Source organism: Alexandromys fortis, unplaced genomic scaffold (assembly GCF_014885135.2).
Source record: "Alexandromys fortis isolate MF-2015 unplaced genomic scaffold, M_Fortis_MF-2015_v1.1 scaffold_157, whole genome shotgun sequence".
NCBI lineage: Eukaryota > Metazoa > Chordata > Mammalia > Rodentia > Cricetidae > Alexandromys > Alexandromys fortis.
Genome location: NW_026068041.1, coordinates 3,456,471 through 3,482,376, shown reverse-complemented (window position 1 = coordinate 3,482,376; position 25,906 = coordinate 3,456,471). Strand labels below are relative to the sequence as shown.

General features: G+C 49.8%; 2 protein-coding genes across 5 annotated transcripts; one reads left to right on the top strand and one right to left on the bottom strand.

The window, feature by feature from the left end:
• Window positions 1-92: 92 nt before the first annotated feature.
• Pheta2 (PH domain containing endocytic trafficking adaptor 2) lies at window positions 93-6,311 on the bottom strand. Of its 4 annotated transcripts, XM_050165569.1 has the most exons (3): window positions 4,238-5,853; window positions 3,225-3,349; window positions 93-2,681 (listed from the first exon to the last, which is right to left on the bottom strand). In XM_050165569.1, exon 3 carries the CDS (start codon window positions 2,473-2,475, stop codon window positions 1,696-1,698), a length of 780 nt encoding a protein of 259 aa, XP_050021526.1. In that variant the 5' UTR covers window positions 2,476-2,681; window positions 3,225-3,349; window positions 4,238-5,853; the 3' UTR covers window positions 93-1,695. The 4 variants fall into 4 exon arrangements, with proteins under 4 accessions (XP_050021526.1, XP_050021527.1, XP_050021524.1 ...); XM_050165570.1 differs by lacking the exons at window positions 3,225-3,349; window positions 4,238-5,853 and adding an exon at window positions 6,207-6,311; XM_050165567.1 differs by lacking the exon at window positions 3,225-3,349.
• Window positions 6,312-6,480: 169 nt separating this feature from the next.
• Window positions 6,481-15,222, top strand: Naga (alpha-N-acetylgalactosaminidase). Its single transcript, XM_050165566.1, has 10 exons — window positions 6,481-6,645; window positions 7,093-7,174; window positions 7,954-8,089; window positions 8,965-9,136; window positions 10,682-10,859; window positions 11,125-11,219; window positions 11,830-11,991; window positions 12,945-13,142; window positions 14,006-14,149; window positions 14,610-15,222. Exons 2-10 carry the CDS (start codon window positions 7,159-7,161, stop codon window positions 14,730-14,732), a joined length of 1,224 nt encoding a protein of 407 aa, XP_050021523.1. The 5' UTR covers window positions 6,481-6,645; window positions 7,093-7,158; the 3' UTR covers window positions 14,733-15,222.
• The last annotated feature ends 10,684 nt before the right edge of the window (window positions 15,223-25,906 follow it).

Sequence of the window (25,906 nt, the reverse complement as noted above, 5' to 3'; positions counted from 1 at the left end):
CCGGAGGGCCGGGCGGTCCGTTTTGAGTTCCCTTTGCAAAGGTGTTAGTGACCTTGGCCTCTGAAAGACTTGTATTAATTAAGGAACCGAAATGTGTAATGAAAAACTTTACTTGGTATTTGAATTTATAAAAAGGAACTTTAACAATAAAAAGTTAACAAGAGCCCATAGCGTCTGTGAACACTCGAACAATAGCAGCAGTGAGCAGCAGGCTTCCCATAGGGCGAGGCAACAAGCAAGAGCAGAAAACTGTACTGGTGGAGGTTGCACCAGCAGAACAGGTTCCCGGACTCACTCAGTCCCTAGGCTCGGACACCGGCTTCGCAGCTCCGACTCCTGACTCTTCATTTGTAAACACAGGTTATAATAACAAAAATGAATAATTTTCTGAAAGGGTCTCGCGTGTAGCCCAGCCTAGTCAAAAACCTTGGAATGCCTTGAACTCCTGATCCTCCTCAACCTCCTTTGCTACCACACCCTGCAAACTTTACTGTTCTGATTATAAGAAAACAAAACAAAACCTAAAGCCAGAAGTGCTAGTATGAGGAGCTGGGTGGGCAGGCCTTCCGGAGAACCAAGACCTGCTACAAAGCAAACAAAACCAAACAGGGTGTGGTGGTTCATAACTATTCCCAGTGCTTGCAAAGCTAAGAATGAGTTCCAGGCCTTCATGGGCTACAAAGTGAGAGCTGGTCTCCAAAAACCAAACTAAAGAACACTAACAAGAAACTTAGCAAAGGCGTAGTACTTGTGTGTACAATCAAGGGTAGTTGGCTATGATGCTATGTGCAGGCTGAGAACCATGCCTGGCGTCACAGGACCTGGCCCTGGCCAAGGAGATCATGAAACTCAAGTCTCCTGGAGGCCAAAGACTGGCCTTTAAGCCTGGGTGGATTTGGGTCAGGTTGCCCCAAGTCCCCAGACAGGGAAAGCAGGGTGGTCAGGCAGAGGCAGGTTTTGTTTGGGAAAGAGGTATAGCTCTATCAAGCCCCGCATTTTCCCACAGTCACCGTCACCGCACATACATAAAGGGACGGATGGGCCTGGCTTCTGGCTCTATAAGACCCAGCCATTTGTCCTCTTAGAAAACAATACTTGGCATGATACAGGAGAAAGTAGCCACGAGGGTTCTTGGCAGACAAGCACTGGGAACAATCCGTGGACAGCAGATCAGGAAGGGCTGCTCCTAGATAAAGGCTGCCTGCCTCTCCCAGGGCCATGTCCAGCACTGGGCATTGACAAGGTGGCGGGGGAGAAGAAAAATCCCCCTTAGCACCGGGAGAGCCTCTCCTACAGAGAGCCCTGCACAAACCATGTCGATGTCAGTCCTCAGGCCACTTCTGCTGGCACTGCTGGTATTCAGATGCCCAAGACTTCTTATGTTGGACATTACAGCTAGAGTGTCCTGCAGGGGCGGGGGCACAGCCCCTTCCTGCATTACATTATGTTCCCATCAGCCACCTGGCCTTTCTAGGCCTCAGGAAACAGGTTGGAAGTCATGATTCCTCAGTTCACTCCAGGCAGAGGGGAGGATTGCAAGTTGGAGAAAGTCTACAGAGCAGGAGGGACACACACACACACACACACACACACACACACACAGCAATCTGGGAAATGAGTAAACATTTAACTCCTGAAGTACTGACCCTGGCATCCTGACCAGCAGGTCAGGGTCACAGTGCAAAGGGCCGGGAATCAGGGCCTATCCTGTTGCTTGCTCTCTGGCTGGCTCCCCTTGGCCCTCTGCTGCCATCCTCGCCTTAGCTCCATGATCTCCTTCCCATACCAGTCATGCAGGGTAGAGAAACAGGAGGTCTCAGGGGACACGGGGCTCTGTCCCCTGCTTAGGAGGAGGCTGGCAGGGCCCTGCAACTCCCATTCAGTCAAATCCCGACCCATTGGCCTGCTTCCCCTTTCTTCCACAGACCCATTGGGATTTCGGTCCCTAGGGAGAAAGTGACCATTCTCAGGGCCTGGAGCTGAGCGGTCAGTAGTCCAAGGCTTACTACAGCTGGCAACAGACTTCTGGGACACACAGCGATGCAAGGCCAGGCTCTGACGGGCATCCTGCAACTGGCTCTCCAGTTCTCGGACTACAAGTCTCATGTAGCCAAAGCTGGCTCGGGATAGTGCCTTTACCCAGGCCTCCTGGGCAACCTGCCCATCTGCTGCCAGCAGGTGTGGGTGCACTCCAGGGGCATCAAAGCGAATGGCGAAGGCAAATTCCTCAGGCACAGGAGCTTCGGCCAGCTCCACCGTGCAGCCCTCCAATACCACCAGGCTCAGAGGGGTCCGGCTTTCTCTGTTCTCAAAAGAGAATAGCAGGTTGCCCTTGAGCACAAACCAGTATCTTCGGCCAGCACCACTGGAAGTAGGTGCTGTCCCTGGTCCCCCCCAAGTACGAAGGAAGCCGGTGTGATCTGCTGGAGAATCGCTCAGAGCATAGTGGGCCATGCTCCTCTTGTTCAGCTTCATGGCGTCCACAAGAATGCTGAGGTAGAGATGGGAGCACCTGGAGGAAAGGCCCCAAGCTCAGAAGACCTCCAGCCCAGTCCTGTGGCTGCTACTGTGTCCCTGCAGCTCCCAGACTTCATCTGTGAAGGACACTGACTAATCTTCCTTGCTGTCCTTTTCAAAGGTCATCAAAGGGCCACGCACAAAAAAACCTGGATATCAAAAAACTGTAACAGAAAAGACAATTGTATCAGAAGAACAAGAATGGCAGGACATTGATATGATGGTTTCTGTTTGCTTGTTTTTTAAACATGTAGCCCATGTTGCTCTCCAACTCACTATGTATCCAAGGATGCTTTTTTTTTTTTTTTTTTTTTTTTTAGACAGGGTTTCTCTGTGGCTTTGGGGCCTGTCCTGGAACTAGCTCTGTAGACCAGGCTGGTTTCGAACTCACAGAGATCCGCCTCCCTCTGCCTCCCGAGTGCTGGGATTAAAGGCGTGCGCCACCATCACCGGGCTCCAAGGATGCTCTTGAGCTGATCCAACTGTTTCCAACTCCCCAGTCCTAGGACTGCAGGCCTGCTGCCATGCTCAAATCCTGTGACCTTCCTGGGCCCCTACCAGCCTCTCTCAGTGGTGTCCAGCCCACCTTAATAAGAACCTGTGATTTCAGAGCCAGATGGAGTCAGGGGAAGGGGCAGCCAGCAATAGATCAAAGGGGACCTGCTCTCTTAAACTCCAGTGGCACTGGAGGTACTGAAGACACCCACCAAATTCTGGTGCTCCAAGGTTCCTATGGCAGCTCAACCCGCAAGAGTCATAATGAAGGAGAAGCAGTAAATGGTCTCACACATTCTTGGTGGGGTCTTGTTGGTGACACACTTATCAGAAGAGCCTAAAGAGGGGACAGGGTGGCCTCTTATCTAACCGCACTGCTCAGCCACATGGTTCTCACAGAGCCTGCAAAACAGCTCTCAAAAAATGTGACAATTGCTGTTCTAACTGTAGGGCCCAGCGAAAGGGCAGCTTCTTGCAGAAAGCCCTGCCTCCTGGTTTCAATGCCCCCACTCTCCCCCCCCCCAGCTACTGAACTTCCCTCTGTATCTTAGCCCACTGTCTCTTGACTGTAATTATGGACCCCTTGAGGCTAGGTAGGTCAATTGAGTGCCTGCCAAGGCTTTCCCTTCTAGCACTTGTTGGAACATCATCACAAAAATCTCTCGTGATCGCTGCTGCACCCAAAGTGGCTTGTTCTGAGGTCAATTGGCCAGCAGTCCTCCATGTTCTGGCTTTGTCCATTTCGCCCCCCTCTGTCAATGTTTTCACTTTTCACTGTCCCCATTTGCAGGGTGTCTATAAGCTTGATTGTCCAGTAACCACCAATAATCAGCCCTGTGCAGACTTGCTGAATTCGTAGGAATACATCAAGAGACAAAACTATGACCCAGTGCTCCTGAAATCTACTTTGCAGTAGGAGAGACACGCAGTAAGCAAATACAATTAAATAATGAATAAATCAAGTAGTGAGTGATGAAATTGAAGCCAGGATGCGGGAGGGGAAGAAGGGCTCCAAAGAGAAGCAAAGCAGGCCCGGAAAAGAGGAAGGCTCTTCTAGCCGCAGCCCTTCGTGGGCCCCACGGAGGGGCCGAGCCCACGAGCGCCTAAAGATGAGGCCTCTCCCTGGGGCGGCCCTATGGGTGCCTGGATCCCTGGATCCCGCCCGGGCTCTTCAGCCACGCCCTCCAGGTCACCTCCTCCCGGAGCCCGCCCGACCCGCACTCACCTCCAGAGCCTGAGCCTGCCTAGTCGGGTGCTTTGCGACCGCTCTCTGCTCCGGACCCCGCGCCTCCGCCCGGGCCGCAGACGTGGCCGCGGGAGCCAGGAGACCCCGCCCGGGAGGCTCGTGTTACCGCCCCGGTCTCTCCCCGCCCAGTACCCACCAGGCCTCGGGATCTGCAAAGTCGCCTCGGCACGCACACCAGAGGGAAACTGAGGACCTGGCGGTGAGGACCCGCCTGAGCCGCAGGACTTGTCGGTGATGAATGACCTCGAACCCCAAGCCCAACGTCAGGCTACCCACAGACCTCCAGCCCACCACCAAAGGAGAAAGAATTAGACAGTTTTTTTCCCCAAAAAATTCCCCCTTACCGCCCAGCCAGTCCCACCCCACGCTGGCAGAGCCAAGCCGGGCAATTCATCGGATAGGGCGCTTCATAAGGCTAGCTCCTAAAGAGCCTGCAACTAAGTCCTTGGGTCAGCCCCATCTCTGCCTCTAGAAATTGGCCATTACGGCTTCTGTCACCTGCCAGTGAGGGGCTGCAGTTCACCTGTGATCCCAAAGCTCTACCTGGAGTTTGTCCATCCAAACGCTTAAGGGAAGACTGCAGGATAGCACTAAGGCAGGCAGGACTCCCAGAAGCCGAGGGCAAATGCGTTTAAACGTCTGCCCAGGAGCTTGTGGGTTCCCACCTCAACCTCTTCTCTGCAGTTCCTGAAGCCCAGAGAGCCCTTCCTTCTCACCCCACCCCCATCACTAGCCTCAGAACTCCTTGACATTTAGGTCAACTCTGAGGTCCCCTCCCTGACCTCACAATGTAGAGAAAAAGAAGAGTACCTACACCCTGCTTTGAGTTGTGCTGGCTGGTTTTTGTGGGGTGCGGTGGGTGTTTACTTTTCTTCAATTCAAAGTATCACCTGGAGTAAATATGTTACAAGGCGAAAACCATCCAGGGAAATGGAGCGTGGGCTTCTCACGGTGGGGAGCTTGAGGTTTAAACGTTCGGAGTAGACCTCACTTTGAGAGATAATTAAGGGATATGAGGGGGTCAGCATTGTAGGCAGAGAGCCCCGCTAGTTCCAAAGGCCCCGGAGCTACTGTGTTTGAAGAATCACAAGGAGGGCAATGAGGAAGATAACTGTAAGAAACAGGATCAGAAGGTAGAGGGTGGGGCTTAGGAAAGCCATTTCTCCAAACGGAGAGAGGCGTGACCAGGGCTGGGTTGGGTTCTATTTAGGTTATTTTATGTGTCTGAGAGTTTTGCCTGCATGTATGTATGTGTGCACCATGTGCATGTCTCGGAGTTCAGAAGACGGTGTCAGATCCCTTAGAACTGGGGTAGGGATAGTTGTTGAAGCCACTATGTGAATCTAGACCCTGAACCCCTGTCCTCTGCTTTGCAACGAGTGCTGTTAAGCACTGAGGCCATCTCTCCAGCCAGCAGAGCTGGGTTTTCAAGGTTTGCCTTGTCTGCTGTGGAGAAAGTCTCCTTAGATGGAAGCAGAAGGTCGTTGAGGGCCTTCTGTGAACCAGGCAGAAGTGATGAGCCCAGGCTTGCAGTGTGATGAGGGGTGAAGTTCGAAGGTAGAGAGCACAGGATGTGTGGAGAGTTACATATGAAGGCGGAGGGGAAAAGAAGGAAGAGCATACTGAGCATTGGATCGTGGCACAAAGTACGCTTGCCGTTACCTGGGTTGTGGAGAGACGGTACTATCCCGTTAGGGGAAGGTTATGACTACCATCAGGGCCAAGGCATTCAGAAATAGCATTTGGCACCAGCATATGTTCAACAAATAATTGAATGAGTGAATGAATTTGGGAAGTGGATGGGCGTCAGATGGAGGGGACAGACTCCTAACCTTTCAAGGGCTGAATTCCCATCCAGCCTCTTCACTACCGTTTTTAGCGGTTAAAGACCAAGTTTCTGGGCTGTTTCCTTTGGCTATCAGTAGAAATTCACTGCACTTCCACTTACTGAGCGCGAGCAGTGCGGACCATCGCCCGCGCCCCTGGGGCGGTGCACGAAGGAGATCAGGCAGACTCGCTGCGTGCCCGAACGCGCACAGGGTCCCGGTGCCGATTCCACGAGGGCGCGCCTCAGGAGCGCGCAGAACGCCAGTTTAAATGGGCGGTGCTTATGGAGGCTGGGCGCTGGGGCATAGAGGGAGGGCACGGCGTTGCTAGGGGATTCTGATTGGTTGCTCCGGAAGGGTTGCCCCGCGATGCCCCGCCTCCCGGGTCGCTATAGGTACGTGGAGGCCGCAGCTGGGGGCTCCTGAGGCTAAACGTACAGCGGACTGAGCGACCGAGAAGGTGGACCTAGGAGGACCAAGGAGACCAAGGAGTACTCTGGACCTGGGATCTTTGAGGACCCAGACCGAGAACCCGGACTCCGCACGGGGATCCGGAGCCTGGTAGGGCCCAACGTCTCTCTTCTTCCTGGGCTTCCTGGAACCAATGGCCGCCGCTTTCGAGCACTGGTCTGGCAAAAGGACGATGTCTAGACTCCGTGTAGTTCTAAAGAGCCCAGACTCGGGGTAGTGATGGCAGGGGAAGGAGCGTCGGTAATGAAAGCGACTTGGTACCACAACTGTCCTAGAACTCACTATGTAGACAAGGTTATCCTCAAACTCGAAGAGTGCTGGGATTAAGGGGTGTGCGCCTCAACACTCGGCAATAACATCCCCTTTTTGAATCAGGGTCTCCCTGTGTAACTCTGGCTGGCCTGAAACTCGCTGTATAGACCAGGCTGGCCTGGAACTCACAGAGATCCTCCTGCCTCTACCTCCCAGGGCCGGGATTAAAAATAAAGGTATGCAACGCTATGCCCAGTGCGATATTTAACATGTTATCTTCCACAGTTCAACATATAAAGCTGATTGGAGCAGAGACGATTCAGTTGGGTCCTGATAATTGACTCCGAGGCGATGCTGCAAAAGACAGGTACCCACAACCTACTGCGGTGGCTTTCCGGGAGGGACTGTGGAAGGGGAACCAGAACTCTGCCTGATACTTATTTCTCTTTCTTGATGTGAGTATGTGGGAAGAACACTTCCTCTCCTCTTCTTGGAGCTGGGCCAGGAAAAGCAAGGAGATGCTCCCCAGCCTGGAATCATTTCCCCTCCAAAGAGGGGCACTTCCTTTCTCAGTCCTGCTCCGGTGTAGCGGCCCTATCTTACCGGGTAGCAGCCTGCCACAGCAACCCCATAAAGTGGGTACAGTCACTTACATGTAAGGAAACTGAAATCCAAGAGGAAAGGGCTCATATAGGTGAGCAGCTGGGTATGAGTCCATCCTGACCAACCTCCTTAGGCCCTTCTGTGGCTTTCTGAGGTGGAGAGCAGAGAGCCCCCAAGGCCTCAGCAACCTAGAATCTGGCCACAATGTACTGCCACTTCTGTGTAGGGAGGGAGAGAGGGATCTCGTCCCACATATTTCAAGGACATGACTTCAGGGGGTCAGTTCTGTTGATTCCCAGGCTATGCCAACAGTGAGTGGGTTGCCCAGCTTTTTTAACATATTGCTGTGCCCCGTGCACCTTCCCCACGACCGCAGGTGCGGACCGAGTCAACTCTAACCTGAACTGAGTAGTCTCAGTTCCCACTGGGCTGCATAGAGGGAATTATTGACTAAGAGGGACATGGGGGGGGGCTGAGGTGATGATGAGGCTGAGAGGCTGTGGGAGCCACTTACATACAAGTCACTGTCCACCTTCCCCTCAGTGCTCTTACTGGCCCTGGTGACCCAGGTACTGATGCTGGAGAACGGACTCCTGCGAACGCCACCCATGGGCTGGCTGGCCTGGGAGCGTTTCCGCTGTAACATCGATTGTGACCAGGACCCAAAGAACTGCATCAGGTGAGTAAGATCTGGACACCCAGGGCAGCAAAAGGGGGGTGGGAGACACTCACCAGCACAAAGTGCAAGGTTGGAATTGCCAAGCCGAGGGAGACTACAGACTGAAACCTAGTCCCGTGACCTATGCGGGGCCTCAGTGGAGCCTCAGTGGGTAGGGTCCAGAGGTGGACCTGGCCCCTGAGGTAACTGGAAAGAGATAAAAGGTCAAGCAGGCCCCTTGTGCTTCCTTTGGCCTAGGGGCCAGACTACCTCTTTTGCCCCACCCTGACACAATTCTGGGAGGCCATTTACTCTTGTTATCTGGTCTAGTCCTCAGCTGACAGCAGAGGCATGATTTTTTTTTCCTTTTGGCTTTGTGTGACAGTGTTTCTCTTTGTAGCCCTGACTGTCCTGAAACTCACTTTGTAGACCAAGCTGGCCTTGAACTCAAAGAGCCTGCCTCTGCCTCCCAAGTGCTAAGATTAAAAGGTATATGCCACCACCGCCCAGCTAGAGGTATGATTGTTTTTCAAGACAGGTTTTCTCTGTGTAACAGTCCTGGTTGTCCTGGACTAGCTCTTGTAGACCAGGCTAGCCTTGAGCTCACAGAGATCCGCCTGCCTCTGCCTCCAGACTGCTCGGATTAAAGGCGTGTGCCACCACTGCCCAGCTAGAGGTATAATTTTGGTTTGTTTTTGAGACAGGGTTTCTCTGTGTAACAGTCCTGGATGTCTTGGAACTCACAGAGTTCTGCTTGCCTCTGCCTCCCCAGTGCTGGGATTAAAGGCTAGAGGTATGATTTTTATAGCCAGAATTCACACTCAGAGCAGAGAAAAGAGCAGAAATGCAGGACAGCCTGAACTACTGAGCAACACCATCCTTCCATCCCTTGCTAGTGAACGGCTCTTCATGGAGATGGCTGACCGGCTGGCCCAGGATGGATGGCGGGACCTTGGTTATGTATACCTCAACATCGACGACTGCTGGATTGGTGGGCGTGATTCCAAAGGCCGCCTGCTGCCTGATCCCAATCGCTTCCCTCATGGGATTGCCTTCCTGGCTGACTATGTAAGTCCCAGTCCAGCCCTGCCCCTTAGTATGAAGGCCACACCTCTCTTCCTCCCTTGTGCCTGGGGCTCTTTAGCAGCGCCTCTGTTGAGAACTCCGTAAGGATGGAAGCTGAAAAATGAACACCTACTTTTTTTTTTTTTTTTTTTTTTTTTTTTTTTTTTTTTTTGGTTTTTCGAGACAGGGTTTTTCTGTGGCTTTGGAGCCTGTCCTGGAACTAGCTCTGTAGACCAGGCTGGTCTCGAACTCACAGAGATCCACCTGCCTCTGCCTCCCGAGTGCTGGGATTAAAGGCGTGTGCCACCACCGCCTGGCGAACACCTACTTTTGACCTAATGCGGTGAAAGCCAGAAAGCGACCTTAGCAAAAAGATCCCTGGAGGAGGCGTTGAGTTGAACTGACCCCAGAGGTGAGGCGTCTGGGGCAGTAAAATGCCTCAAGGCAAGACATAGCTGGAGGAAAATGGCCTAAGCTGGCAGAAAGCAGCCAGCTGGGACTTGTCTTTGAGCCACTGAGGGTTCCCACTTTATTTCGTTGAGAGAGGGACTCGCATTGCCCAGGATGACCTCCAACACTGTAGCTGAGGACAACCTTAAACTTCTGTGCCAACTGGGTGTGGTGGTACGCATCTTTAATCCTGTGCTCTAGAAGCAGGCAGATCTATGAGTTCAAAGTCAGCCTGGTCTGTGCAGAGAGTTCCAGGACAGCCAGGGCTATGATAGAGGGGCCCTGTCTCAAACAAACAAAATGTTCGATGCTCTGGGACTATGATGCTTGCCACTATGCACGGTTTATATGCGGTGCCTGGGACTAGAACCCCAGGCGTCGTGCATCATAGGCAAGCTCTCTGCCAGCTGAGCTACATCCCCAGCCCTGGGAGCCGTTGCGGGGTTTTGTTTGTTTGGTTGGTTGGTTGATTGGTTTTGTTTTTTAATTTAACTTATTTTTTGTTTTTTTTTTGGAGAGTTTTACGTCATGCACCCTAATTCTGCTCACCTACTGGTCCCCCATATCCTCCCTCCACCCCTGAAGTACTCCCTTGCCAAAGAAAACAATACAGTAAGCAAGCAAACAAAAACAAGAAAACAAACCAAGGAAAACAAAACAGAAGCCAACACCACCAAAAACCTCTTTGCTTCTCCTTTCCTGCCTCTCCAACACATCTTCATCCGTCCTGGTGGCACTGGGGGCCTGGGTGTGTCATATAGTATGTCCTTTTGTCTATAAGCTTCACCAGCAAATGTTCATCGCAGCGAATCACTGGTCTGGCTCAAGGCCTCTGGTTTCTGGTACACCATCATCTCAATGCCATGATGATGCCCAGGCCAAAGCTGCATGAAGGCTATGTCTAGGTCTGTGGCCCTACTGCAGCCAGGATCTGTGCCGATGTCCAAGGCTCCTGTTACTATCGAAGACAGTGCAGATAACCGAGATCAGGAGCCATGTTGGTATCTGAGGGGCTGTTGAAGGTTTTAATGGTCTCTGTCAAGATATGACTATGAAGAGGGTCTCACTTGATCTACCATTGTCTCTTGAACCCCGCAGGCCCATTCCCTGGGTCTGAAGCTAGGCATCTATGAGGACTTGGGCAAAATGACCTGCATGGGTTACCCTGGTACCACTCTGGACAAAGTGGAGCTGGATGCTGAAACCTTTGCTGAGTGGAAGATTGACATGCTGAAGCTGGACGGCTGCTTCTCTACTGCCAAAGAGCATGCACAGGGTGAGTTCCTGCCTGGCTCGACCATCATCCGGAGAGAGGGCAGCAGCTGTGGGTCTCAGTCTGCCTGTACCTGGCGGCGGCCGTAGCTTTCCCAAATTCCTTACCCCTGCTTGCCGCTCCCTGGCCCTCTAAAGATGCAATGGCTCTGTAGCTACATAGCTTCCTCCTAAGACTTGGCACCCAGGAAGTAAATCTTTAGGTACAAGGAGGTACTTCCTAGACTGTCCCCTATGCCTGTTCAGTCACCAAATTGGGGTTTCTGCAGGGTATCCCAAGATGTCTGCTGCCCTGAATGCCACAGGCCGCCCCATCGCCTTTTCTTGCAGCTGGCCAGCCTATGAAGGGGGCCTACCCCCCAAGGTAAGCCATTCCGTGCACCTGCCTGCCACAGCTTCTCTCTCCCAGGCCCCATCACCTCCTGTGTGCCAGGCCAGAGGCAGGCTGCCCCATAATCAGAGTTGCTCTTGTCATAGTTAGCCAGCACACCTATTTCTAGGTGTCTAGAGACCACCAGGTCCCCGAACCATAGAGGAAGCCTCAGTCAGCGCATCAGGTGGGTTGTTGGTGTTAGCATCCAAGGCAGGCAAGCAAGGCACAGGCACAATGTTCAGCAAGCAAGCAGAATCCCGGGTGGGTCCCCATGCGCCAGAAGACCCAGAAGGCTACTGAGGCAGGCAGAGCCTCAGAAGGGCTCAGACCTTCAAACCCGAAGGAGGCAAGTGGTGGCACTGTCACTGAGGAAATGCACATTGTGTACGTGGCCCGTGGTGGGAGAGTGATGGGCACACCCCCTATATGGAGGAAAGGCCTGGGCAGCCCCTAGATGGGGGGTCACCTTCCCAGACCACACGCCCCTGAGAACTAATCCTCTGCCTCAGTCCAAGCCTCCATCGGCTAGCATCCCCAGCTGGCAGATGGCCCCTGGGCATCAAGGTGACATGTGTCAGCTCCTGCCTTTCCCACCGTCCAGGTGAACTACACGCTGATTGCCAGCATCTGCAATCTCTGGCGTAACTATGACGACATCCAGGACTCCTGGAAGAGCGTGCTCTCCATTCTGGACTGGTTTGTGAAACACCAAGACATACTGCAACCAGTGGCGGGGCCTGGACACTGGAATGACCCAGACATGGTACCAGCATGGAAGGGGAGGTCTCTAGCCTCGCCCTTCTTGCCATCCCTCCAGTCCCTGCAGCCTAGCACCCTGTGCACTCCTATAGGGCAGTGGTTCCCGACCTTCCTAATGTTTCGACCCTTTAATATGGTTCCTCATGCTGTGGTGACCCCCAACCATAAAATTTCTTTCACTGCTACTTCATAACTAATTTTGCTACTGTTAGGAGTCGTAAATACCTGATAGGTGAACCCCACCAGGAGTCACGACCCACAGAAACCTCCTTGTCCCCCTCTGACATCAGAATGTTCCAGAGCATAATCTGGGAATGCCCATTGTTAAGCACCTCCCAGGTGTCTCAAAGAGCACTGAGAGCCCATCTGTAGCATCCATTCCGCTTCCTGTCCCTTTCCCTCTCTGCCTCTGGTTCCTTTGATGCTGTGCCCTCTCTCCCTGCAAAGTCTCCAGTCACCCCCACCCCGCAACACACAGCCTGCATCCTGCTTCCAGTCACTCAGATCTCAGTCATAGCCCTGGTGCCTTACACAGATGCTTTCAGGATTATCCGTTCAGCTAGTCAGGAAGCATCACCAATCAGTGACAATGATGAGGCAGGAAGAAGGCCAGCCTGGAGAGCTGAGCTCACCTGCCTTGGAGCTCCTGCTCCAGCTCTCAGCTTCACCTGGGCAGTTACAGTCCCTTGGTTTCTTTCTCTTTTCTTTTAGATGGGGTCTTACTCTGTCACTATAATATAACGCAGAGACCCATTGTATCATCCGAGCAGCTCAGAAAGCCCATCACCTCCTCTGCATGAAAGAAGCTGATGCTAGATGGGATGTGACTCGGATGTGTTTGCTAAGCCATGCGGCCTTCTCCCCAGTCCTGTCTGCTCTTGCACATGTTTGACCAAGGCCCTGGTGCGCACCTCCCCAAGGAGGCCCACACTGATTGCTCCTTTCTTCTGTCCCCAGCTGCTCATCGGGAATTTCGGCCTGAGCTTTGAGGAATCCCGGGCCCAGATGGCCCTGTGGGCAGTGCTGGCAGCCCCCCTCTTCATGTCCACAGACCTGCGTACCATTTCCCCCCAAAACATAGACATTCTTCAGAATCCACTCGTGATCAAAATCAATCAGGACCCCTTAGGCATCCAGGGACGTAGGATCTTCAAGGTACTGGAATGGGGGTGAGAAGAGGAGGCTTAAGGAGCTGGGCTCCCCTGAGAGCAGGGGAGCTGGCCCTGGGTCTCTATCCTGGCAGCATGAATTTGGGGATGCTGTGTGTAACTCCAATTCCAGGAATCTGGCACCCTTTTCTGGCCTCAGGCATCGCATGCATGCAGTAAATTTGCATATATGCAGGCAAAAACATTCATACATATAATAATAAATCTTAAAAGATAGTAATACACACCTTTAATCCCAGCTCTCGGGAGGCAAAGTCAGGTGGATCTCTGTGAGTTCGAGGTCAGCCTGGTCTACAGAGCAGTTCCAGGACAGCCAGGTCTGTTATATAGAGAAACCTTGTCTCAGATAACAAAACAAACAAACAAACAAAAAAACCAGAAAGCACTTGCCAATTTAGTGATGTCCCAAGGAGATAACTAGTCCCTGCCAGAGGTGCCGATGGTGACACTGTGCCTGAGGATTGTTCTGGATGATGAAGTGCCCTCTACTTGAGGCCAGCTGGATACCTTTCCCCATCAGGATTCATTGTCCCCTCCTAGTAGTGTCCCCAACTGCAGCCCTGGAATGGACTTGGCAGAGCTCATACGGTGTGGCCTCAGTTCTTCTTGTCTGCGCCTCTTGTGATTCTGTGCAGGGCCTGGTACGGAATTAGTTAGCATCTGCTGAGTCAGGGAGGAGGGGAGAGAAAAGTATAAGTGCTAGATGGCTGTGATGTTACATTGTCCTCAAGTCTGAATGCTGTGGGCTGGGGTTAAAGAGAGAGCTTGTTGGGAAGGGCATGGGAGGCAAGGGATGTCAGGACCAAACCAAACATGAGACTCCAGCCAGTGGTTCTCTTTTATGCCTAGAGTAAATCCCAAATTGAGGTGTTCAAGCGGCCTCTGTCTAATGGGGCGAGTGCCCTGGTCTTCTTCAGCCGCAGGACAGACATGCCTTACCGCTTCCATTCCTCCCTCTTGGAACTGAACTTCCCTGAATCCAAAAAGTATGAGGTAAGTGCCCTGTCACCTGTTGTCCCCGACCCAGCCTTCTGGGATCCAGGCGGTCCTGACCCCTACATGGTGTCCCCTATGCCTTAGCGCCCTAGAAAGAGCCTGGGGTGGGAGGCAGCGGGAGGCATCAAGGGCTGTGACTGGTGCTGTCCTGTCTGCACTGTTGTTCCAACCACGTAGGTAGAGCTGCTGGGTATGAATGGGCACCCTTGACATCCCAAGCTGGTCCTCACTCCCTGGTCAGCTTTCGCATCATTGTACTTAGAGTTTTCCACAGGGTGGGGCTTTTCTGTAGCCTGCTTGAACATGTCAGCCTTGCTATAAAGGAGTGGGAAATTCTCACTCCTATGGGGTGTACTGGAGCCCAACACGTACGGGCTTCTAGGTCTTGTGGGGAGCGGGTCTCTGTGTCGCTGTTCTTGTGTTAGCCTCGATAATGATGTCCATCTCCCCAATCCAGGGCCAGAATGTCTTCACAGGGGATATCATCAGCGGCCTCAAGAGTGAAACCAACTTCACTGTGATCATCAACCCTTCGGGGGTTGTGATGTGGTACCTATATCCCGTGAGGACCCAAGAATGACAGGCTATGGTAGTCCCACTGAGCCTGGACCACAGAGCTTTGGCATGCCAAAGACATGGCAGGGTTCTGTCCTCCCGAGGCTGCTTGGCGATGTGACCCCATCATACCCAAAGTGCATTTGCAGGGCCAGTTTCCATGCCTTGCCAGAGCCGGGGCCCTTTTGGAAACCAACCTTGGGACAGTTTCCTGTGGCCTTCGGACCTCTGCCGCCACAGCTCTGCAGATAATTGCTGAACAACCTGGACAGCCTCCTGAGCCCCCACAGGAGCTCATCGGACTCTAGCCTCTGACTTTGCTGACTCAGGAATCAGGATTTGGAATTTTTCGAATTAGGAGCAGAGATCTGACTCTGTGCCAGGAGCTCTCACAGATCATGTGATTGGCCTTCCTACTGGAGAAGGCCTTGCAGTTGACACCTTGGGGAGTGGGGGGTGGATTGGAGACCTCAGCTCCCTTAGGTCGCCAATAAAGCTGTTTGACTGTTCTCTAATTAAGTAGTGGTATTATGAACTTGGGGCCAAGGGGTTGGGACTCAGTGAAAGAATTTGGTGGCACTACCCAGATGCCAGCTTCAAATCCCACCCCACGTGGAAGATGTATAGCACCTTCTGGCCCTTCGTTTTCCAGAGTGACATTTGGACCTGATTCCCTTTTCTGCATTTTCTATTTCCTGGAGATGCCAGGCTTGCCTCCCAACAGGGGGCCGGCCCTGGTGTGCCTAAGGCTGGTGAGGTGGTGACGACACAGTCAGGTGGAGAGGCAATATGCCAAGGCCCTAAAGCATAAGCTCTGCCCAGCGGTGTTCCTTGGTACCCCAGCCCCTCAACCTGGTAGTTTCTTTATCTCCCAGTCTAGCAGCAGAAGAGATTCAAACTTCCCTTCTGTGTTCACAAATCTGGGGGTTCTTTTCTGTCCTGGGGTCTATTGCCTCCTTCTTTGACTAAGGAAAGCAGCCGCAGTCAAAAATGGTGAGCTCTGGACTGCCTGTTATTAGTTCTGACTTCTGAGTCCTCTCTCTCTCTCTCTCTCTCTCTCTCTCTCTCTCTCTCTCTCTCTCTCTCTCTCTCTCTCTCTCTGTTTTTTGAGATGGGGTTTCTCTGTAGATTTGGATCCTGTTCTGGAACTAGCTCTTCTAGACCAGGCTGGCCTTGAACTCACAGAGATCTGCCAGCCTCTGCCTCCCCGAGTGCTGGGATTAAAGGAGTGTGCCACCACCTCCCAGCCCCATTTCTTTATTTAGCTCAGGATATGAGACACCTCTTTTACTGGGAGGCTCTGGTTCTTTGCCATTCACAGTGCTGGGGGCAGAGCAGGCTAGCTCGGGTCTTAAATGCAGGGGTGCCCTGTGCTTAAAGCCTTGTCTCGGTCCTGCCAGTGAGATTTCTTCTGGATAGATCTATACTCCACCTTCAGGGTTTTGAGGTCCTTGAGTCTACAGTAAGGTGTGAAAATACCTAGAAAATGTTTGACGGTGTCGTGTGTGGGTTCATTAGCGGAACTTGTGTTTGTGTGTGAACGTGTGTTAAAGGATCAATTAAATTGGTTTAGGAAATATGGTCAGAATGGTCCCAACAGTAGCAGACCCGCACCTGGAATGTCAAGAGCCCACAGTTGCTAGGTTCTTGAGGCTGAATGTCTCAGCAAACATAGGCCAACAATGGCTGTCTGACGTTCTAGAGGCTGGCAGGCCTGTCGTTGTAGTTCCAACCTAGTATAGAAGGCCTGGGGGTTTCCTGGAGAGTCACTCCAGTCTGTGTTGAAAGCCCCCAAAAAAACTGGTTCTGATATCAAAGGACTCATCAGCAGTAAATTAACGATCAGTGGTGATAGGGAAAGCCTTAACTCTTCCATCCCTGTTCTTTTATATCTGGGCTGCCTCCAAAAGGTGCTGCCCAAATTTAGGTTGGGTTTTCCCGAATGAATTAAGGCAATTGTTATAGTTAGGATTTCTGTTGCTGTGGAGAAACCATGACCACAGCAACTCTTAGAAAGGAAAACCTTTCATTGGGGCTGGCTTACAGTTTCAGAGGTTTTAGTCCGTTATCATCATGCTGGGACATGGCAACATGCAGGCAGACAAGGTGCTGGAGAAGGGGCTGAGAGTCCTATATCCAGATGGATCAGCAGGCAGCAGGAAAAGAATGGGTGTCGTGCCCCACCTCGTCCCGCAAGGATGACGCGACCACCGGAGCTCTTCTCACTGCAGTTTATTCCAGGACCTTATTCACTTTCTCTTTCTCTCTCTCTCTCTCTCTCTCTCTCTCTCTCTCTCTCTCCTCTTTCCTTCCTCTCTCTCTCTGGGCAAACCTCTCCCAGCCAATCCCGGATTGCCAGGTGGGCACTGCCCATAGGCCCACGCATATGCAGGCAGCTGATAATCATTGCGTGATCATAGCATAGGTCAGGCCTTAGCCATCTCAGGAGTTGATTATACATCTCCATCAGGTGTGACACCACACAGCTTGCTACAAATGGGTGTGGCTTGAGCTTCTGGGACCTCAAAGCCTAATGACACACCTCCTCCAACAAGGCCACACCTAATATGGCCATCTCTATGGCCAAGCTCTCAGCCACAGGAGTCTATGAGGACCATTCTTACTCAAATCACCACAGAAATCAAGACAACCCCACTGACAAGCCCAGGGGACACGCTGAATATAAACAATCCCTCAGTTGAAGCCGGGTGATTCTGTGATTCCGGGTTGTGGCAAATTGTCATTTAAAATGAGCACGTCACGTAAAGGAGACTGGAACTTTGCTGAATGAGGCCACCACCTCTGACCAGTCTGGCAGTTGAGTCAGCCGAGAGAGCTGCCCTTTCCCCAGAGGCTCTGCCAAGGACCAATTCCAATTTTGTCTGTCCTTTGTTTCAAGAATAATTTCAACGAGTATGGCATTTTTAGCCACTTTGTCGCACTCTGTGAGTGGTTCCTGGGGAGCAAATGGTGCTCTTGTCCTTGTTCTAAGGGTAGGAGTTTCCTCATCCCACCCCGAAAGATGCGTCTCCGTTCTGCGAGGGTCTCGTTCTTCCTGGTCGTTCTCTTGCGCATGCCTTACGCCTCTTGTGACTTGTGCACAGTTTACCTTTCGCTTCCTCTTCACCTTGTAGTCTTGATCTCACTGTTGCGTGTATGTGTGTGCACAGGTGAACACACTTTGTTCGTCGCGCCAGCCAAGAATATTTTAAGTTTATAAAATGTTTTATGTTGTATCTCTATTCTAAAAAAAAAAAGAAAGAAAATAGCTGGGCAGTGGTGGCACACGCTTTTATCACTAACACCAAGGCAGAGGCAGGGGGCTCTCTGTAATTATGTTCAAAGCCAGCCTGGTCTATAAAGTGAGTTCCAGGACATCCAGCACTGAAACATGGAGAAACCCTGTTTTGATGAATGAATAAATAAACAAACAAATAAATAAATAAATAAATAAATAAATAAATAAATGCGTGGCTAAAGAGGGCCACAGCTATGCTATATGCCCCAAACACTAAACCCCAGAAACTGGAATATTCCTATCTTATGATGAAGCGAACAGTCTGGCAAAGAGCCTACACAATGTCTCTCCTTACCTAAGGTGTACTCGGGTGAACAGAAACTGACACAGAGTTATGTGTCTAAGTGTGCATTTGCCAATTGTGTCCAACACCAGGCTTGTAGGAAATTTTAAATAAGAAACAATATAGATATGTTTGATAAATAAAGTTTATAAATTCTTAAGGCCTACTCAAGTAATTTATGTCACAGTAATAGATGCCTAGCCTCTTTGTCTTTGCTAACTTTGTTAAGGTTATATCTCTGTATGGATAAACTGAGTCATATAAGAGACTGTAGTTGGAGCTGGAAAACATTCTGAGTGAGGTAACCCAGACACAGAAAGACAGTTATCACATGTACTCACTCAGAGGTGGTTTTTAAACATAAAGCAAAGAGAACCAGCCTACAAATCACAATCCCAGAGAACTTAGACAACAATGAGGACTCTAAGAGGACACACATAGATCTAATCTACATGGGAAGTAGAAAAAGACAAGATCTCCTGAGTAAATTAGGAACATGGGGACCTTGGGGAAGGGTTGAAGGGGAAGGGAGCTGTAGGGAAGGGAGCAGAGAAAAATTTAGAGCTCAATAAATATTAATAAAAAGAGAGAGAGACTGTAGTCTTCTGTAATGGTACACTATAAAAGGATCAGGAAAGTTCCCAGTTTCTAAAGACTGTATTTATGGTTTAAAGTTTTATTTTGACGCTAAAAAGATCTTCAATTAAATCTTCAACTAAAATTAAGGCTCAATCTTAACAGAGATAAAGCTGTCCAATTTTAATCTTTAAAAGCTACTAACTTATTATAAACTGTTACATATGAGTTAATACTCAATCACCTTATGAATAATCTAATTCTTTTGGGTTTTTGAGATAAGGTTTCACTGTGTTTCCCTGGCTGTCCCGGAACTCACTATAGTTCAGACTGGCCTTGAACTCACAGACATCTGCCTGCCTCTGCTTTCCAAGCGCTGGGATTAAGGGCATGCACCACCATCTCCTAGCACAAAAATCAAATTCTTTAATGTTCTTAGAACTATGCTTGTAGCCATGCTAAATTCAAATGTAATTTGTTTACAATGAAAAGCTTTATTTTGCCTCCTGTATGTGTTTTCAAGATTAAGCCTAAAGTCATTAACTAAAAACAAAGTTTGTTTAACTCCAATATGCTTAACAGATTATTGTCCTCAAAGTCTTCAGAGATCTGCTGAATATAGCATTAAATGTTTAATGAAAAACGTTTTCTATAGTAAACATAAATGCAAGCTCCTAGCAGCGACCCTAAGGTCTCCAAAGCAGACTGTGGAGCACAGACTACAAAACTACCTGAATTGTGGCCACACTAACCACTGGACAAACCCATGCCTGGGGTGACTGGGTCGAGGGCAAGTCTCTGCCATTTCAGCTGACACATATGCTGTTTGTGTAAAACTTTAAGACAATTCTGAGCCCTCTCAGTCTCAGCAGCAGTGCTCCCAATCCCCTGGGAACCAAGGACCTAACAACTACACATACACGTACTGAAATGTTGGGAACTTTCCATCATCTCCCTGAGTCCTTGTGAATGTTCTCCAAATAGAACTCAGTTGTTGAATAGGGGCAAGGTAACCCTTAGGTGTTGACTCAGTTCCTGGTGTTTTGACTCAGTCCCTGGGAAGGGGTCAGAGTAATCCACAGATGTTCCCTCTTACCTCATCTGATCTGGCAACCACTCTCCAGCCAATTATTGGTAATAGCCCTTTTGAATAAGCCAATCATAATAGTTAAAGAACAACCCCCAGACTCTCCCCTTATTTCTGTGGCTTTTTCCTTTAAAAGTAGCCTGTACCAGCCATTCAGGGTCTTTTTGGCCTCTCAAATGCTGAAAGACCCTGTCATGACAGAATTAATAAAATCCTTATGTTTTTACATCAACTGTGATGTAAGAGATGGTCTCTGGGCGGGAGTCTCCTCCTCGGTAATTGGACTCTATGGTACAACAGGTGCAGAGAGAGGAAGGAGGAGATAATTGAGGTACAGAGGAAAGGCCAATGAGACATGAAGGGAATCAGACATACAGAATGAAAGAAAGGTAAAAAGTCACGTGGTAAAACAGATTAATAAAAGCAGGTTAATTTAAGTTATAAGAGTTAATGGGACAAGCCTAAGCTAAGGCTGAGCTTTCATAATTAACAGTAAGTCTTCTTGTTTTTATTTGTGGGCTGGTGGCCCAAAGAAAAATCTGACTACATCTAAATTTCCCCCACCTGCTTTTTCCTTAGGGTGGGATCTCTCTCTCTCTCTTTCTCTCTCTCTCTCTCAGAGCAGACCTAATTCACTATATTTTTCTTGTTTAAAAACCCTGTGTGGCTGGGCGATGGTGGCGCACGCCTTTAATTCCAGCACTCGGGAGGCAGAGGCAGGCAAATCTCTGTGAGTTTGAGACTAGCCTGGTCTACAGAGCTAGTGCCAGGACAGGCTCCAAAGCCACAGAGAAACTCTGTCTCGAAAAAACAAAAAAAAAAACAAAACAAAACAAAAAAAAAACCCTGTGTGGCTGGGCAGTGGTGAAGCATGCCTTTAATCCCAGCACTTGGGAGACAGAGGATGTGGATCTCTGTGAGTTCAAAGTCAGCCTGGTCTACAGAGCAAATTTCGGGATAACCAGGGCCACACAGAGAACCCCTGGCTCTTTTGTTTGTTTATTTGTGGTTTTGGGGGGTTTGTTTGTTTGTTTTCTGAGACAGAGTTTTCTGTGTAACAGTCCTGGTTGTCCTGGAACTCTCTTTGTAGACCAGGCTGGCCTTGAATTCACAGTGATCCACCTGCCTCTGCCTCCTGAGTGCTGGGATTAAAGGCATGTGCCACCACAGCCCGACAAGAAACCCTGTCTTGGAAAACAAAAATAAAACAAACAAGCAAAAATCCTATATGGTAGCCATAGCTGGAGCTATGATCCTCCACATGGAGACTTTAGTGTGGGTTTTCACAAGATGGCTGATGGATTCCTGCTCGGAAAACTGGGCAACCACAGTCTCTTTCCAGAGGTCAGCATCAGGTAGCTGTAATTCTCTACAGTCATCGCTAGCCTGGTGTTCACTGTGTAGCCCAGGCTGACCTTGAACTCACAGAGGTCCACCTGCCTCTAGATTTAAAGGTGCGCACCACAGCACCTGGCCACTTCCACCTCTGAATGGTTGTAGACTCTGGTTTTGTAAGGCCCTCAAACTTTATTATGCATAGCTGTAAGATGAAGCTACAAGCAGCACCAACCTCCTTGGATCACTATAGGATTAAGTTGGCATGTTGCCTAGCAACCAACTGTGGTAGAAAGCATTTTTTAAAAACCTTTTGAACACAGAGTCTGTGGGATCATAGAACTTGCCAGCTTTGGCCAGCTGGAACCCTGTAAGCCATACGGGGAGGAATGGTGGAACAGTTCCCTGCCTCCGGCACCGAGCATCTCAAGTGGCCAGAGAAACTATAGCTCTCCCCAAGTCTGAAATTTTATTTATTTATTTATTCATTCATTTATTCATTTATTTTTGTTTATTTGAGGCAGGATTTCCCTGTAGTTTTAGAGCCTGTCCTGGAACTAGCTGAAATTTTATTTTTAATCTCTTCTAACAAACAAAAATGATCCCACAAATTATAACCTTCACCTGGTGGCTATAAGTCAGCTGTGTGTGTGTGTGTAATAAAACCAGAAACACAATGTGTCTTTAACAAACCCTTGGTAGCCACCCACTCTATGCGAAGCCCTGACAATGGGACATAGCTTCTGTTCTCCTGCAACCTTGCAGGAGAGAGAAATCCACACACACAGTCCCTACAGGACTGACACAGCCCTCTGCGGGCACACACAAAGGGCACATCACAAGCTCAGCAGAAGGCAATTAGCCCAGACACGGAGCTCAGAGCGCGCTCTTAGGAGAAAGGACTTCTGGGCTGTTTTTGAAAGATGAGTGGACGATGTGGGGAGGAAGGCACAGAGGCAAAGCCAGCTCACTTCGGTATCTGCCAGAGTTCAGCACAGCTGGATCACACAGCTGGCGAGGTCAGAGTAGGCCAGATAGAGCCCGAATAGTAACAAGGTCCTTGTATACACCAGGACCAGAAGTCTAGCCTTTACCCCGGAGACAGTGGGGAGTCACTGCACAGTTTGGAAGCGTCGTGGAACTAGGCAAGGTACTCATCATTTAAATTAGCCTTTCGAAAATCTGCTTTACGTGAACACAGAACAAAAGATACAAACGGAGTTTACAGTGGCGTTCGCAGCTCCCAGAAGCAACCCACTGACACTGCCGAAGGTTCTCCCCGAGAGCTGCTCAACTACCACAGATGGGAGAGTAGCAGTGACGTAATGGGATGAATCGTGACTCTCTTTTCCATGGATTCTATTTGGGAGGTTAGACTATGGTTGCTTTGCTGAGTTCCTCCCTTTCCATTTCCCTCTCAAAGAAGCAGCTTCTGTCTCTCCCTTCTCCCCACTTCTCTCCTTTCCCTCTTCTGTTTCTCTATCTCTCTGCCTCTTTCTCTGCCTCTCTCTGCTCTTCTCCCCTTTCCCCTCCATAACCCTCTAAATAAATATCCAACCTTACTCTGCATGGTGTGCCTATCCATGTCTGTCTCTCGCCCACTGGGTGGAACAAGCCACCTTTAGAGACCTGCAGCGTGGTATTGTGGCACGCACATCTGTCTGTCTCTTTTTGTGGGACTGGCTGCCCCATTGAGATCTCTCACCCACTACGTGGCTCCCTGTCTGGGTTGGTGGCCCCCTGAAGCCACTTGGGGAACTCTGCCATCCCTGCCTGGGACTGGCTGCTCTCGGAAGCCACTGCCTACTACCTGCAGCCACTTCAGACTCTCGGAAGCCACTGCCTACTACCTGCAGCCACTTCAGAGACCTGCGGCATGGTCCCAGGACCTGCTGCCCCACTGCAGCCACTCAGGGACCTGCAACATTTTACTTTTACCATTACAGGCAATCCCAGTGACCTGAACTGACCAGCTCAGGTACCACCCTAGCCACATCTTGGACCTTAGATTGGCCCACCCTAACATCTACCCCATCTATGACCTGCTGGAGTGTGTGAAAGGGGATAGTCCTGCAGAACAGTAACCACAGACTCTGCATGACACGGGGCAACAGCAGAATATCCTAGAGGAGTTTCAGTGAGGGTCTTATGATGATGGTGTTCCAGAGGCCTTGAACCAGACCAGCGACTTGTTGCACTGCACACTGTGTGGGTGGGACTGACTGGACAAAGGGGTACACTGCATGGCACACTGTAGCACCCAATGCCACTAGGATGAATGAAAGACAGAGACGCAAAATAGGATTTTTGGTTTTTTCTTGTCTTTGATTTTAAGGGATGTGGTAGTGTGATGTTTTACTCTTTTGGCCTTTTGGGGGGCCCACCACCCAGCTCCCAAGTGAATCACATATCGAGGTTTATTCTTTGTTATGAATGCCCGGCCTTTCCTTGGCTTGTTTCTTGCCAACTTTTCTTTTTTTTTTTTTAAATATTTATTATGTATACAATATTCTGTCTGTGTGTATGTCTGCAGGCCAGAAGAGGGCACCAAACCTCATTATAGATGGTTGTGAGCCACCATGTGGTTGCTGGGAATTGAACTCAGGACGTTTAGGAAGAGCAGGCAATGCTCTTAACCACTGAGCCATCTCTCCAGCCCTTGCCAACTTTTCTTAAATTAGCCTTATTACCTTTTGCCTCTAGGCTTTCTCCTTATTTCTATACATCTTACTTTTACTCTTACTCTGAGCCTGGCTGGGTGCCTGGCCTCTGTAGTCCTCCTCCCCTTGCTCTCTTGTTGCTCCACCTTCACATCTCTCCTATTTATCTCTCTGCCTGCCAGCCCCGCCTATCCCTCTCCTGCCTCGCTATTGGTCGTTCAGCTCTTTATTAGGACTGTCAGGTATTTTAGACAGGCAAAGAATCACAGTGTCACAGAGTCAAACACATGCAGCATAAAGAAAAGTCAAACAGCTTAAAATAATATTCCCCAACAGAGTGTTGTTGGAGAGGCTGCTGCAGGGGTGAGGGGAGGCTTTGGAGAGACGGGGAGGTGAGGTGAGTGGGATTGGGGTGCACATGTTTTATAAGTATTGCAGCTCTGAAGAGAAAGGTATCACAGCACGAGGGCCCAACTATTTGAGTCACACATCTTTTTCAGTATTTTGTCATAAATGTTACTGGCACAGTCGTTATTGCTTCAGTTGTTAATTGGTAATTTGCATATTTTATACATTTCCTTTTAAAGTTAAATTGTGTGTACAGATATGCATGCCTATGTGTGCTTGGGCATGACAAGGTCAGAGGTCAATGTTGGCATATTCCTCAATTACTCTCTGCCTTATTTGAAATATGGTCTCTGACCCAGGGGCTCACTGATTCAGTCTGACTGCTGGTCAGCAAGCCCCAAGGATCTTGTCCCTGCACCCTCCACCCCAGGACTGGAGTTCCAGGTGTGTGCTTCTCGAGTGCTAGTGATCAATGGCAAGCCTTCATGCTGTGGAAGCACACGAGCAACTGAGCCATCTCCCCTGATCCCTGCTTCTTTTTCTAGCTCTTTGCATATTCTGACTGTAGACTTTCTTAATGAACATAATACCCCCTCCCAGTAGGTTGCTTTGGACCTTTTTCCCTTTTTGCTTTGTTTTTGTCCTAAAGGCTGCCTTCTCTATAACATCTATGTATTCTATTGTATGAATATGGTGTAGTTCATAAGGTCCCTCTCACTGGAAATTAAGGTTCTCCATTCTTTCTGAAATGTAAATAATACTGTAAGAAACAACTGTGTTCAATGTGATGAGGTTTTGATTTTGTTTTTGATTTTGAGGTGGGTTCTGTTTTGTTTTGTTTTGTTTTGTTTTGTTTTTTCAAGACAAGGTTTCTCTGTAGCTTTGGAGCCTGTTCTGGAACTAGCTCTTGTAGACCAGGCTGGCCTGGAACTCACAGAGTTCCGCCTGCCCCTACATGCTAGGATTAAAGGTATGCACCATCACCGCCCCGCCTTGAGGTGGGTTCTAAAGTAACCTAGGCTGACATTTAACTCCCTACATAGTCAGAGATGATCTTGAACTTCTGAACTCTTCCTCTCAAGTGCTGCGATTACAGGCATGTGCACCCATGCCTCACACCTGCATTTTCAATTAATCAATTAATTTTGGTACTGGGGATTAAACCTAGGACCATCAGCATACTAGGCAAGCACACTACAGCTGAGCTCTATCCCCCCAGCCCTTTTGTCTTTGAGACAGGCTCTCACTAGGCTGCCCAGGCTGGCCTTGAACTTGTCATCCTTCTGTTTCATTCTCTATAAACCTGCACCACCAGGCCCAGCTCTCAATGCGACATTTTAGCAGATCTTGGTATCTACCAAATAGAGTATTATAAAGGTTTTCTAATGCGGATGAGGAGAAAGGCAGGAAGCTTTTTGCAAGCTCACGTCAAGATACGTTTTAAGATGCATCAATGTCAACCAAGTCGTTAGGAAATTAGCCCTCTGGTGCTACTCCTTTATCCAGCTAATCAAGAATGACACTGCTTTTTAAATCAAGGCGTGGAGATAAAGCTTAGTTCTGTCCTATAACTGAACTTCCTAGGTGGGGGACCAACTACCTAGGATGAGGC